Here is a 14,276-nt window from a genome sequence, read left to right as displayed (position 1 = left end):
GACCATTTTTAAGAATATGACCTCCAAGTACAAGAAGTACCGTACTAAGCATCGAACGTTGGCCGACTTCCTTAGCCAGGACGGCGAATTTCAGTCGCTTCGCGATGGGCTTAAACAGAAAGATGATGAGCTGATGAAGAAAGATTAAGAGCTAAGGGAGAGGGACGATGAGCTTATGAGGGCCATCGGTAGGTGCAGCGAGCTTGAGGCAGCACTAAACGCCAAAGAGGACGAGCTCGAGGTGAGCAAGGGGATGATGGCTGAGAACGCTGACCTTCAAACGCAGGTGGCATCCTTAACGGCTGAACTCGGGCAGAGGGAGGCAAGGGCTGTCGATCTAAGGGGTGAGCTGAGTGCCAAGGTCGAAGAATTGAGTCGTGCCGAGAAAGGCAGAATGGCAGCTATGGCTGAAGCGGCAGCCTTAGAAGATGCCCTCCGCATTTGTAGGTTCGAGCGGGCTAATGAGGTGGAGACATCGGCGCTTAAGGTGGCGAGGTTAGAAGAACGGATCCAAGGTTTGGAGGCAGAGTTGTCTGGGTTAAACGAGCAGGTCGTTGTCTTGAGGGTCGAAGAGGTGTGACGACAGTCACAGCCTTCCACATCTCATACTTCTGCTGATCCCGGTGTGCCGCGGGAGTTGTATGAGATGTGGGTTCACGCCGAGGCTCAACTTGACGTGTATAAATCTTTGAAGGCCGTCGGGAAAGTTTCTAAAGCAGAGCTTGAGGGCGTCTGTGTCAAGCCACGTGCAGCCCGTGAAGCTTGTGGTTACGACCCTGGTACACCTGGCGGGGATGAGAATGACGACGTTATGGATAGGCTTGCCTCTGATCCTTGGTATGATGATGAGTACGCCGATGGGGATGATGTGGCGTGAAGCTGTTATACTAACTTTGTTTTGCTTTGCTATTTTTGTGAGGGCGTCTTTGAGCCATTTGTAAAAAGTATTGTAATTCGACAGTTGAAATGGAACAGTTCCCTTTTTGCTATGCATTTCTTGATTTTCGTTCTTTTTTCTTTTTGTTATGTGGGAAAGTCCCTGATTTTTTGATGGGATCGAGGTTTGATGCAGTCGAACATCGAATAATTCGAGCGAGGTCGAATGTGAAGTAATTCGAGCGAGGTCGAATGTGAAGTAATTCGAGCGAGGTCAAATGTAAAATAATTCGAGCGAGGTTGAATGTGAAGTAATTCAAGTGAGGTCGAATGTGAAATAATTCGAGCGAGGTCGAATGCAAAATAATTCGAGCGAGGTCGAATGTAAGGTAATTCTAGCGAGGTCGAATGTAAGGTAATTCGAGCAAGGTCGAATGTAAAGTAATTCGAGCGAGGTCGAATGTAAAGTGTAAAAAGGCTTGGTGGAGTGTAAAGATGCTGCTTTATTTCATTCATTGGAAAATATTACATGTTTCTGTTTGTTCCATACATATATTGGAGAAGCTCCTGTGTACCTAGTCCCTTCATCGTTCAGCCTGGAGAAGTAGTCGGCAGGGGGGGCGATAAATTATACTTGAACTTCGAGACGTCCCCTTCGTCGCCTCATTAAAAACCTCCCCAAGAAAATCTAATTGGGACAAAACCCGGGTGAGGGGAAAAGAGTACGACTTGGAGGGCGTCCGTTTTCAGAAGTTGAAGTATTTGAGATGGGCGACGTTCGGATTGTTTTATAGTAGCTTTCCCTCCATTGTTTCTAGTTGGAATGATCCTTTGTTTGCTGCTGCCGTGATTTTGTATGACCCGTCCCAATTGGTTCCTAGTTTGCCTTATCTTAAATCTTTGCTCGCCTGTGTTTTGGCCTTGAGTACATAGTCTCCGACTTTGAGTGGTTGTACTTAGGCTTTTTTGTTGTAGTACCGTTCTACTTGTTGTTTTTGGGCTATCATTCTTAGTAAACCATGTCTCTTCGCTCCTCAGCTTCGTCGAGGTCTTGTTTCCTGTTCTCGTCATTGCTTGGTCCGCCTTCATCGGAGTATCTCAAACTAGGTTCCCCGACCTCGACTGGTATCGTGGCGTCAGTCCTATAGACTAGTGAATATGGCGTTTCTCCTGTTCTTGTCTTTGGCATGGTACGGTATGCCCACCGTACTTCTGGTAGCAATTCCGGCCATAGTCCCTTGGCGTCCTCAAGCTTTCTCTTCAAGATATTTAGTATTGTTTTGTTGGAGAATTCGGCCTGGCCGTTACCGGCAGGGTGATATGGCGTGGAGAGTATTCGCTTGATGTGCCATTTTTTGGAGAATTCGGCGGTCTTCTTTTCGGTGAATTGGGGTCCGTTGTCACAGTTGATTTCTTTGGGGATGCCGAAGCGGCATACGATATTTCTCCATATGAATGTGATAAATTCCTGTTCGCGTATTTGGGCGAATGCACCTGCTTCTACCCATTTGGAAAAATAGTCAGTTAAAACCAAAAGAAATCGTATATTACCTTGCCCTGCTGGGAGGGGTCCGATGATGTCCATTCCCCATTTAATGAACGGCCACGGTGATGTAACAGAGTGGAGGTGTTCGCCCGCTTGGTGTATCATAGGAGCGTATTTCTGGCACTGTTCGCATTTCTTGACGTAGTCGGCGGATTCCTTCTTCATTGTGGGCCAATAATAACCTACTCGAATGAGGCATCTGACGAGGGCCCGGTTGCCGGTATGGGCACCGCTGTGGCCTTCGTGTACTTCCTCGAGGACGCGTCTTGTTTGGTTCGGCCCAAGGCATTTTGCTACGGGCCTCCACACGTTCTTTTGTATAGGTCGTGGTTTATGATGCTGTACCTGGCCGCCTGCATTCGAAGCTTTTTGGCTTCCTTTTTGTCTGATGGGAGTACTCCCTCCTGCAGATATGTTACAATACGGTTGCCCCAGTCCCAAGTCAAATTTGTAGAGTGTACCTCAAGTTGGTCTATCGACGAGTGGAGGAGGGTGACCATGTTTTCTCTTGTAATGTTTTTGGTGGCCGCCGCTAACTTGGCGAGGCCATCTGCCTTGATGTTTTGTGCCCGAGGTATCTGGTCGAGTCGACATTCATCGAATTCTGGTAGCAGTTTATGAATTTCTGCCTGGTACTTTGTAGCCTCTGCTCTTTGATTTGGAAAGTCCCTGTGACTTGGTTGACAACGAGTTGTGAGTCGCATCTGAGGACGACTCATCGTGCTCCGTATTTGAGAGCTAGCTTTAATCCTGCAATTACGGCCTCATACTCGACCTCATTGTTAGTCATATCAAGGCACCGTATGGATTGGGGGATGACTTCGCTTGTAGGGACCTCGAGTACGAGTCCCAGTCCAGATCCTGACGCGTTGGATGCGCCGTCGGTGTATAGGACCCATAGGTCGGGTAGCCTGCGCGAGGTACGAGAAGTTTCCTTCTCGACCTCAGGCATTATTTTGGCACTAAAATCGGCGACGAAGTCGGCGAGTACCTACGATTTTATCGTTGTTCCCTGCTGATATGTTATATCGTGCTCGCTCGATTTTATGGCCCACTTGGCCAATCTCCCCGATAGTTCGGGTTTATGCAGGATGCTCCGTAGGGGAAAGGTCGTTACCACCGATATGGGGTGGCATTGAAAATAGGGTCTAAGCTTTCGTGAAGCTATAACCAATTCCAAGGCCAATTTTTCGAGCTGAGTGTACCTCGTTTCGGCGTCGACCAGAGTTAGAGATTGCATAACCTTATCTTCACGGACCAATACTACACTTACCGCGACCTCTGATATGGCCTAGTATATCAGAAGGCGTTCGCTGGGTTCTGTGGCGAGTAGCGGGGGCGAGGATAAGTACGCCTTTAGTTCTCTTAGGGCCTCAATGCATTCTGCATTCCACTGGAGCCCTTTGTCCTTTTTGAGCACATTGAAGAATTTGTGGCATCTGTCGGAGGATCGTGAGATGAACCTCAACAGGGCAGCTATGCGGCCTTTCAATTTGTGCACCTGTTTCTTGCTGGTTAATACTTCAGGTATTCCCTCGATGGCCTTGATTTTGTCGGGGTTGACCTCGATGCCTCTTTGTGATACCAAGAAGCCGAGGAATTTGACTGAAGTTACGCCGAAGGCACATTTTTCGGGGTTCAGCTTCATGCTGTATTGCCTTAGTATACCAAAGGCCTCTTTCAGGTGGTCGATGTGATCTTCCTTCCTTTTTTTATTTGATCAACATGTAGTCTATGTAAACTTCCATTGTTTTGCCGAGTTGGTCCTTGAACATCTTGGTGACCAACCTTTGATAAGTCGCCCCTGCGTTCTTTAACCCGAATGGCATGACTCTGTAACAGTACGTTCCTTGATGGGTGATGAAAGTAGTCTTTTCCTGGTCCTCCTCCTCCATAAGGATTTGGTTGTAACCTAAGTAGGCGTCCAAGAAGCTCAACAACTTGTGCCCTGTTGTTGCGTTAATGAGCTGATCGATATGAGGCAACGAAAAGGAGTCTTTCGGGCAGCCCTTGTTTAGGTCCATGAAATCCACGCACATCCGCTACTTACCGTTTTTCTTTTTCACCATGACTACCTTGGTGACCCATTGAGGGTATTTTGATTCCCGGATGGAGCAGTTAGCAAGAAGTTTATCCACTTCATCGCTGACGGCTTCGTTGATTGCGGTATTGAATTTTCTTCTTACTTGTCGTACTGGAGGGTAGAGGGGATCGACGTTCAATTTGTGTGTGGCAAGAGCTTTCAGGATACCTGGCATATCTGCGTGGGAAAAAGCAAACAGATCGGCCTTGTTAATTAAAAACTTATGAAATTTACCCGGCGCGGAGAGTTTATGGCCTATGTAAGCCTTTTTGCTGTTGTCGCTGCTGTCTAATTGGACGGGATCAAGATCTTCTGCCGTTGACCATGCGGCTTACACGACGTCGGGGTCCTTGATAACGTCTTTTTGTTCGTTGAGTTCGGACCCCGACTTTGATAATTGATATGCTTTTGAGTTTGTTCCTTTTAGCTGTTGAGTGTATGTACAATCTTGGGCGATGCGATAGCATTCTTGGGCTGTGCATTGTTCGCCTCGGATGCTGAATATCCCCACGAAGTAGGGAACTTGATTACTTGATATAAGCTGGACGGGATGGCCCTCATAGCGTGTATCCATGGTCGTCCTATGATGGCGTTGTAAGTTGTGTCCTGGTTCATGACATGGAATGTTGTTTCTAGGGTGACGCCCCCGGCCAGAACGGACAGCGTTATTTCTCCTGAGGTTCGCTCGACTGCATTTTTAAAACCTGTTAGTGTTATGCAGTGTGGTACTATCTTGTCCTCGAGTCGCATTTGTGCGAGAACTGGAGGGTGAATAATACACGTGCCGCTTCCGTCGTCTACCATTATTCTTTTTACATCAGTATCTAAAATACGTAAAGTAATGACAAGATCATCGAAGTGAGGAAAAGTCAAACCGTTGGTATCTGACTTATCGAAGATGATTCTTTCTACGAGGTCATCATAACGTTCGTGGGTGATTGATCGCTTCAGTTTATGTGTGTGGTAAACTTTACGTGGTTGATTGCTGCTTCGTCGCCTCCAGCGATGATCATTTGAATTGTGCGGGCAGGGTAGGGTGGCTTTAGAGGGCCTTAGTGTTGTTCTCGTCCGCGATCGAAATTGGCTCTTCGTCGGTCGCTCATCAGCTCCGTTAGGTCCCTTGGTGGAGCATGTTCACTACTTCTTGCCGTATGGCTAGGCAGTCCTCAGTTTTGTGACCTTGCTCCTAATGAAATTTACAGAGGACACTCGACTTTCGGGTACTTGGGTCGGACTTCATCTTCTGTGGCCACTTCACCTTCGGGGCGAGCTTCTCTAGTGCGTACACTATTTCTGAAGGGGAAACACAAAAATTGTGAGCAGGTAAGAGTGGAGGCATACCTCTTTCGTTCCGCTGAGTCCCTGTATGCGGTCTGGACGGTCCTTCCGCATGGTGAGGAGATGGTGGGATGGCTGTTCTGACATAAGGTTGATGTCTATCTCGGTTGAGGCGTGGACCTGACTGGTCTCTTCGACCGTCATTACGACGGTCTTTCCTTGGCTTTGTTTGGACCGACGTTAACCGTTGGATTGGACCGTTAAGGTCGTCCTCGTCTGCTCTCACCTCGGCGCAGTAGGCGTTGTGTATTTCTTCCCAAGTGGTGGGAGGGTATTTTATGAGTCTGCTTAATAGTTTCTTGTCGCTCTTGACCCATTCCTGTTCAACCCATTTTGGAAAGTTGCTACTGCTATCCCTTCCAATACATTCGGTGAGCTCATTCTTACTCTGTTAAACCGAGATAAAAAGTCCTTGAGTCCCTCTCCAGGCGATTGCCTAATGGAGAATATATCATTTACCTTGGCTTCCGCCTTCTTAGCCCCAGCGTGGGCGGTGACGAACTTGTCGGCCATTTCCTCGAATGTTGTTATAGATCGTGCTGGTAATTGTGAGTACCAGGTTAAGGCTCCCCGTTTAAGGTCTCGCAACACTAATGGTACTTGCTCCTTTGAGAGGTCGTTGTCCTTTACTGCTGTAACGTAATGAATGATGTGATCTTCGGGATCTGTCGTGCCGTCATATATCTTCAAATATGGTGGCATCTTGAAGGTTTTGGGTATGGCATGTGGGGCTGCCTCCTCGTTGTATGGTTGTTTGACGAATCGCCCAACATCCCGTTTTGGTAGCAGTTTTGGGGCACCCGGTATCTTATCGACCCTTTCTTGATGTTCCCTCATCTGGTCGCGAAGTTCTTTGTTCTCGTTTTCCATTTCTTCCATTTTCTTTAGAATGGCTACAAGTGCATCATTACCTGTGTCAACAGCGGTGTAAGTGTTACCTGTTGGGGGAGCGGGTTGCTCGTCGGCGATTGCTATGATATCCGTTTGTATGAAGTTTCTATTCGCCCGTTGAGCGGGTTTGTCGAGTATGCCGCTTAGAGTGCTCGTCATCCACGTCTCTAGTAGTTTTTTGATTGCTGACGGTGCTTCCTCAGTTGTGGATGTGGAGGCTCCCCTTTCACGTGAAGCGGTTACACTTCCATGAGGGGGAGGTGATTCGCTCCGCCTGGGTGTAGCGCTCGGCGTCGTGTTCTCTTCGCCTTCTCTGTCAACCTCGTTGATGGTGTTCAAGAGGTTGGTAGTGACGTCTGCTACTGCTTTCAGTATTTCATCTCCTTTTCCTGCCATTGTTAGTTCGTGCGAACTAAGAAAACATGGATGATGTTGTTGTTATTTGTTTTTTTTTATCTAGAAAGAACTAAAATTTTAACTAGAAACTCCCCACAGACGGCGATAAATTATTTGATCAAAAAGTGTTAAACTTTTTGCTAAACTAATTAATGATAAGACAGAGGATGAATCCTAATTAAATATAATACGATCTAGACAAAAATCTTGAACAGATCCGTGAAATGAGACCCCGTTTAAGAATAATAAAGATCATGCACGTGTTCAATGATTATCAATGAATGTTGTAATAAGAACATGCAATAAATATGGACAATGGTAACAAAAGTAATAAAGAGGAATTTATCACCTAAATGTTAGATGGTTTTGGTGATTATCTTTCCTAACAGCAATGTGGGACTAAGTTAAATGAAGATGGATAAGGAATCTTTGGATCTTGTGAACAAATAATGAATAACGTGTGTAAAGTTATAGAATCAGTGAACAAGACAATATTTGTATATTTTTTCAAGTCAACTCTTTACAAAGTGCTCTTATCTAGAAGTGAAAGTCTCATTTTTTTCTCTATCTCTTCCTATTTGTAATGGATATCCCCAAGAAATCCTAAAAAGTACAACATAAGGAATATCCAAAGGAATATTCCTTATGTCTATTTCTAAATCTATCCTACAGGTATTTCTTTACTCCATTTGCTCGTCCTTAGCGATAATCTTTCTGAAGACGACTTCTCGCTATTATGCCATAATCGGCCTCGTCCTTGACCTTGTTTATCTGCAGTTATCAAGCTGTCCAAATTTAGACCAATACAATAACCACAAGCGTATCAAGAACTAAAGATACAACTTTGTTCTACGAGTTCCAAAAATGCTCGTGAGGCATACTTTCCAATATTATTGTAGTTATTTTAAACTTCGATCCATTCCTTAAATATTCTCGGGAGAACTAGCAAATTACAATAGTATTTTGATAAATTTCTTAAACGTTAAATTTTGATATATTGTCAAGTATATGAAGTGAAGAGTTGAATTAATTCTAAAGGTAGATGACTTCTAAAATATTACTTTTGATAATCAAATATCTTTAAATCTGACATTTTTTTCAAAAAATACTTTCGATGGTACCAAATAAAATAAAAACCTGATGAGCAGGGTATGTATACCTAATACCACCAATATCCAGCTCAATTGATAGGCCTAATTGAATCGATCAGCTCTATAGCTATTATATGTTAAAATAGCAAGGGCTAACCAGTTTTTGGACCGGTAATTGAAAAATAGCCAGTGTTTTGTGAAGTTATTGAAAAATAGCCACTATTTTGTTGCATGTGTACGAATTTTCAGCATATGAAAAATTTCAGCATAGTATACTGGAGAGTGTAGCACTTGTGTATGACTTCCAGCATATTATGTTAGAACTCCAGCACATTATGAAATTCCAACATATTATGCTGGAAGTTCACATGTAAAAAATTCGAACTCCAGCATATTATGCTAGAATATTTTTCGAAAGTGTTTTTGTTCTGATTTATCTTTACATGAAAAGTGGCTAAATTTTTATTGTTTTTAAAACTGTGACTATTTTTCAATTACCATTTGTAAATCTTGCTATTTTTGAATTTCACCCCTATTATATCCGTCAAACTCCCAGTCAATACACATTTTTGTCGAGATCTTCTAAGGTACGAAACAGACCTTTTGCTATGAACTATCGTGGCCTATTTTATCTATAGGCATTTCTATCGTTCTACTTCAACAATTTTTTCTTTTTTCTTTGAACTCATAAAAGTACATGTACATAATAGAGAAGCCACCAATGTCTCATCAAATTAAAGAGCTCTATAATACAATGTTTTATGTGAACTGGGAAAGATTCTTGTAATACCTAACATATTACTGACTACATACAAGATTAAAAGATGTAGGAGCTACATAATTAGTTTCTCTATTATTTGGATATTCCTTAATTAAAAGGGATTTTAGTAAGAGATTTCTGTTATCATTAGAAACTTTTTAAACGTCATACATGACATGGACCTCTCCTAAACTACAAATCTAATAAGTATAAAATTGTATTATCCTTTCATTAAAACATAGTAATAAATTATACTTATAGTATATAAAACCCAATAGACACAAAATAATTATCTTTTGGTGAAGTGTAGATGGCATCACTTGAAAATGAAAATGACCTGAATAATTGGAGGCCAAAAAAGTAGTATCTTTTTAATTTCAAAATGGGACTCTCAGACAAAATAGACAACTGTTTGCCAAAATACTATTAGGCTGTTAAAACTCACCAAATACAAATGGTCCCATCAATGAGTGAAGCTTTTGTGACTGTAGTGAGGCCATGCTAATCCAATTATTGACAACTCTATCCTCTTCATTTTTTCACAATATAATCATATTCCTTTTTTATCCGAATTATTTAAATATTTAATTTTTTGTTCATATTCAAATTTTAAAAGTGCTCTTTCCATCATAATTAAAGATTAGTGAATTGAAAATATTGAAGATTAGTTAAAAGTAAATTCCACCAAATGCTGACAGGTCATCCATCATGTGAACATCAGTCCACCCTGTTTCTTACTTTTCAAAAGAGCTGGCCTTTGTGGGGGTGGGGGGACGGGGGAGTGTATGTGAGTGTAGTTCTCTACTTACTTCTGTATGCTTAGGGCTATTGCCAACCATATCATTCTTTTTCCTTTCTTGTCTACCCTTTTTCTTTTCTTTCTTTCTTTCTTTCTTTAATCTACTGAATCTTTTTGTATCAGTTTAAGAGGGATCATTTCTTTGAATTCTTCATCATCATCAGTCTCTGTACATGGCTACTGAAACTGTTTCATCAGATCATCTTATACCTGCCTCAGAGGTAAGCTTCTATGATTTTCTTCTTCTGTTGCTAATGAATTTTACTAGATATATTTGTTTTTTTGTATCTTGTTTTGTTAGTTTTGAATGGATATATATGTTGACAGCTTTATGCAACTACTTCTTTTTGGTTGTTTGGGTATAGACTGTGTTTGGTAGCAACAAAAAAAAAACCTTTTAGCCTGTAATTTTGTCATCTGCTATTGTTATGTGTTGAATTTTATTAGCACAGAATAAATTTAGATGTTTTGAGCATAAAGATTCTACTGAATTGTAAGTTTTTTTTTTTTTTTTTTTTTTTTTTTTGATAAGGATGTTAGGGTGATAAGCCTTATTAGTCACTGATATCTGTGAGAAAGTAAAAGATAAAATAACATTTCAATTGAATTTTTCCTTCTTTAAAACAGAAGATGATGAAATTACTCTGTAGTTAAAATTTGTTGCTTTGCTTGTGAGAAACAGAAGCCTAGAATCTTGCTTTTTGTGTAGGAATTCTGGCATGTTTCTTTGTTTATTTCGTTTTCTTGTTGCCTTGTTATCTTTTTGACCTTGTAAATAACTTGAAAATGATAAAAGTTAGTGTTATATGTTGAATTCACCAAAGAAAAAGCCTTTGGAGAATGCATCACCCTCTTTCCTAGGGTGCTTTATGTCAGTGTCAATCTTTCTTGAGGAAATTACCAGTTGTGTTTCCCTAAAATTGTCCTTTTCTTAACTAGTTCACATTTATGTATTTTCTTCAAAGAAGTGGATAGTGAGCTACCACACTTGAAAATTGAAAGCTTAATGTCCAAGATTCCATTCCTTTTTTCAGTTCACCATTCTAAAAAGCTATGTTGCGCGGACTCTCAAAAATGTAGCCGCACCCGTGTCGGATCCTTAAAAAATGCACTACTTTTGGAGGATCCGACACGTATCGGCCACATTTTCGGAGAGTCCGAGCAACATAGCTTAATAGTAAAAAATTGTATTCCAGCTTTTTCATTTTCCTTTTAGTCCTTTGGATTCAAACATTTTCTCATTTGATTTCTGCTTGCTTACTCTTTTTTAATCTGTTGTCATTGCTTCTTTATGTTTACTGCAGAAAATTGAGAAGGAAGTGCTTGAAGAGGTTAAGACAATGGAAGTAGAGAGTGTTCCCCCTACTAAAGATAATGGAATAAAACCAATAGAAGAGGATTCCCCTAGTCCAGTGGTTTCTTCTACTGAATCAGTGGAAAAAATAGAGGACACAAAAAGCGAAGCTCCAGTAATTGAAGAGACAAAGAAGGATGGCGAGGAAGAAAAGCCGAAAGCTGAGGAACCAGGCTCAACAATAGCAGAAGAGGTTGACAAAGTTGAAAATGAAGAGAAGCCAAAAGCAGAAGAAGAAGCCCCAGCAATAGTCGAAGAAGTAAAGAAAGCTGATGAAGAAGAGAAGCCGATAGCAGACGAAGCAGCTCCAGCAACAGTTGAAGAAGTAAAGAAAGCTGATGAGGTAGAGAAGCCTACAATAGAGGTACCACCACCTGCCATCGTCGACGAGGTAAAGAAAGCTGATGAGGAAAATAAGCCAACAACAGAGGAACTACCAGCAACCATCACTGAAGAGTTAAAGAAAAGTGATGAGGAAGAGAAGCCTAAAGCTGATGAACCAATCCCAACTATAGCTGAAGAAGTAACGAAAGCTGATGAAGAAGAAGAGCCAACAATAGAGGAGCAACCAGCAACCATTATTGAAGAATTAAAGAAAACTGATAGGGAAGAGAAGCCTAAAGCTGATGAACCTATTCCAGTAATAGTCGAAGAAGTAAAGAAAGCTGATGAGGAGCCAACAATAGAGGAACCACCACCAACCATCATTGAAGAGGTAAAGAAAAGTGATGAGGAAGAGAAGCCAATAGCTGATGAGCCATTGCCCCCGGCAATTGAAGAGGTAAAGAAAGATGACGAGGACCAGAAGCCTAACGCTGATGAAATATCGCCACCTCCACCCACAACTGATGAGGAGGAGAAACCAAAAGCTGGGGAACTGCCGACTATACCTGCTACTTCAGCAGAATCAGAAGAAAAGACCGGAGACAAGGAAATTCAGCCTCCAACTGTTGAAGAAGTTAAGAAACTAGATGAGACACCTGCATTGGATGTTACTAGCAAAGATATTCCAGAATTAACCAAGGAACCTGCTCCTGAACCAGAAGCTCAAAGTATTCCTGAGCAAGTTGTTGATGTTATCAAAGGTGAACTAGAGGTGCAACCAGAGGCTGAAAAGGTTGAAATTTTGGAGAAAGGATCTGAAAATGAGCCTGTCAATGAAAAGCCTGAGGAGCAGCCAACAACAGTTGACGTTGTGGAAACATCAGTTGCGGCTGTTGAGGACAAGAAGGAGCAAGCAGATTTAGAGGCCAGTGAACCGCAAAAAGCTGTTGTAACAGTGTCAGAAGTTCCAGTGGCAGAATCTAAGATAGAAGAAATTTCAGTACCAGCTCCCATTGTAGAGGAAAAGCCAACTGAAGCTACTGAAAAGATTGAGCAAGAAGCTGCTGAGGCCATTACTGTAAAAGATGAAGTGATTCCAGAAGATAAGGTAGAAGAGGCCCCAAAAGGGGAATCTCTTCTTGCAGAGAGCTCGAAAAAAGCAACTTCAACCACTTTAGGATCATTAATGCAGAAAACAGATGAGGAAAGTCCAGCTGAAGTTGCTGGAGACAATGCTGTTGTTGAGGAGAAAGAAAAGGAATCGGTTCCAGTGGCTACAGTTGCTGAAGCACCAGCAAAAGAAGAGGTTGAAAAAGTTGAAAGAGAAACAAAGGATGTGAAAACTGATGATCAAGATAAGGGGGAGAAAAGTGTTGCTAGTGAGGAATTAGCGGCACCAGAAGCAAAGGTTGTTGAAACATCTGAAGTTGCTGAAAAGGCTCCAGAAGTGGAGATTAGTTCCAGAGACATCGAACCACTTGCTGAAAATGAGAGCACAAAGGACGAGAAAATTGCTACAACTAATGATCAAGATGAGAAGAGAGAGAAAAGTGTTGCGACTGAAGAATTAGCTGCCCCGGAAGCAAAGGTTGTCGAAACATCTGAAGTTGCTGAAAAGGTTCCAGAACTGGAGATTGCTTCCAGAGACATTGAACCAAATGCTGAAAATGAAAGCAAAAACGACAAGAAAATTGCTGTAAGTGAAGCCAATGAAGCTGCAGAAGTTGAGAAGAAAGTGGATGAGGCAACAGCTAATGCTACTGAACCTTCAGCTGAAGAAGCTCAGAAGCCAGAGACAGAGACAAAAGATGAGAAAATTGCTGAAGCTGAGAATGAAATTGAGGAGACAGCAAAAACAGAAGAAGTTCCAGTGAAGACAAAGCAATCAAGCAACCTTATGTCTAAGGTGAAGCAGTCTCTTGTGAAGGCTAAAAAAGCAATCATTGGAAAGTCCCCCAGCTCCAAATCTGAATCAAAGAATGAAGTCAAAACCAAATAAGATATCAGAAACTCTGAGATAAACATTACAATGATCAGAAGTGAGTAAATTTACTAGTGGTGTGATCTTTATTTTTCTTATTCTTAATCTTTTTCAATTTTTGGTCACCAGGGGTCAGGTATGCTACATTGTCTTGTTTTGTATGATTCTAGTGTTTGTCCATAGATATTGTATAGTTGTGCTTTGCTTTCTACTCTTCCAAACTAGAAAGAATGTTCCTTTTCTATGTTTTTCTTTTCTTATTTGACTGTTGAGTCAGGTTGTGAGTTTGTGGAAGAACCTATTCAATTGATTGGATAATGATGAACATGAAGTGTCATATTTCTATATCTAGGCTTGTTCTTCTGAAAACTCGTTTAATAGCTTCAAATACTTCCTTTCCCTTTACAAGGCTTACAACAACAACTACTACTACTACCTCATCCCAAACAAGTTGGGGCTGGCGATTGGCGATATGAATCCTCATTTCGTTCTATAAGCTCAACCCATATCACTATCATTACCAAATAAAATAAAAGTTGCCTTTACAAGGCTTGCTTTCAATATTTTCACTGCATTCATCCACAGAGATTTGCACAATCAGTGGCGATCTATTGTTACAATTCGACTTTTACAATGTTTTGGACGGGGATGGTACTGCTTATCGCAATATTTTCAAGTGGTGTCGACATATTGTATATTTACATGTTAGTTTTAAAGCGGGGTCACTGGTCAGATGATACTAGTGTACTTAATTCTAATAAGTGTCTCTGCTACTGGTCATATCCATTTCTGGAAACAAAAGGATAGGCAAAGAGAACCCCACCATATATATAAAAG

General features: G+C 41.7%; 1 protein-coding gene across 1 annotated transcript; it reads left to right on the top strand.

Moving 5' to 3' along the window:
- The first annotated feature begins 9,755 nt into the window (after positions 1 to 9,755).
- On the top strand, positions 9,756 to 13,786 carry LOC109236818 (neurofilament heavy polypeptide-like). Its single transcript, XM_019403049.1, has 2 exons — positions 9,756 to 10,001; positions 11,085 to 13,786. The coding sequence occupies exons 1-2, from the start codon at positions 9,954 to 9,956 to the stop codon at positions 13,455 to 13,457; spliced, it is 2,421 nt and encodes an 806-aa protein (XP_019258594.1). The 5' UTR covers positions 9,756 to 9,953; the 3' UTR covers positions 13,458 to 13,786.
- The last annotated feature ends 490 nt before the right edge of the window (positions 13,787 to 14,276 follow it).

The sequence above is a fragment of the Nicotiana attenuata genome, unplaced genomic scaffold (assembly GCF_001879085.1).
Source record: "Nicotiana attenuata strain UT unplaced genomic scaffold, NIATTr2, whole genome shotgun sequence".
NCBI classification, from domain to species: Eukaryota; Viridiplantae; Streptophyta; class Magnoliopsida; order Solanales; family Solanaceae; genus Nicotiana; species Nicotiana attenuata.
Note: the sequence above shows the minus strand (reverse complement) of the source record. Positions and strands in the feature narration are given on the sequence as shown.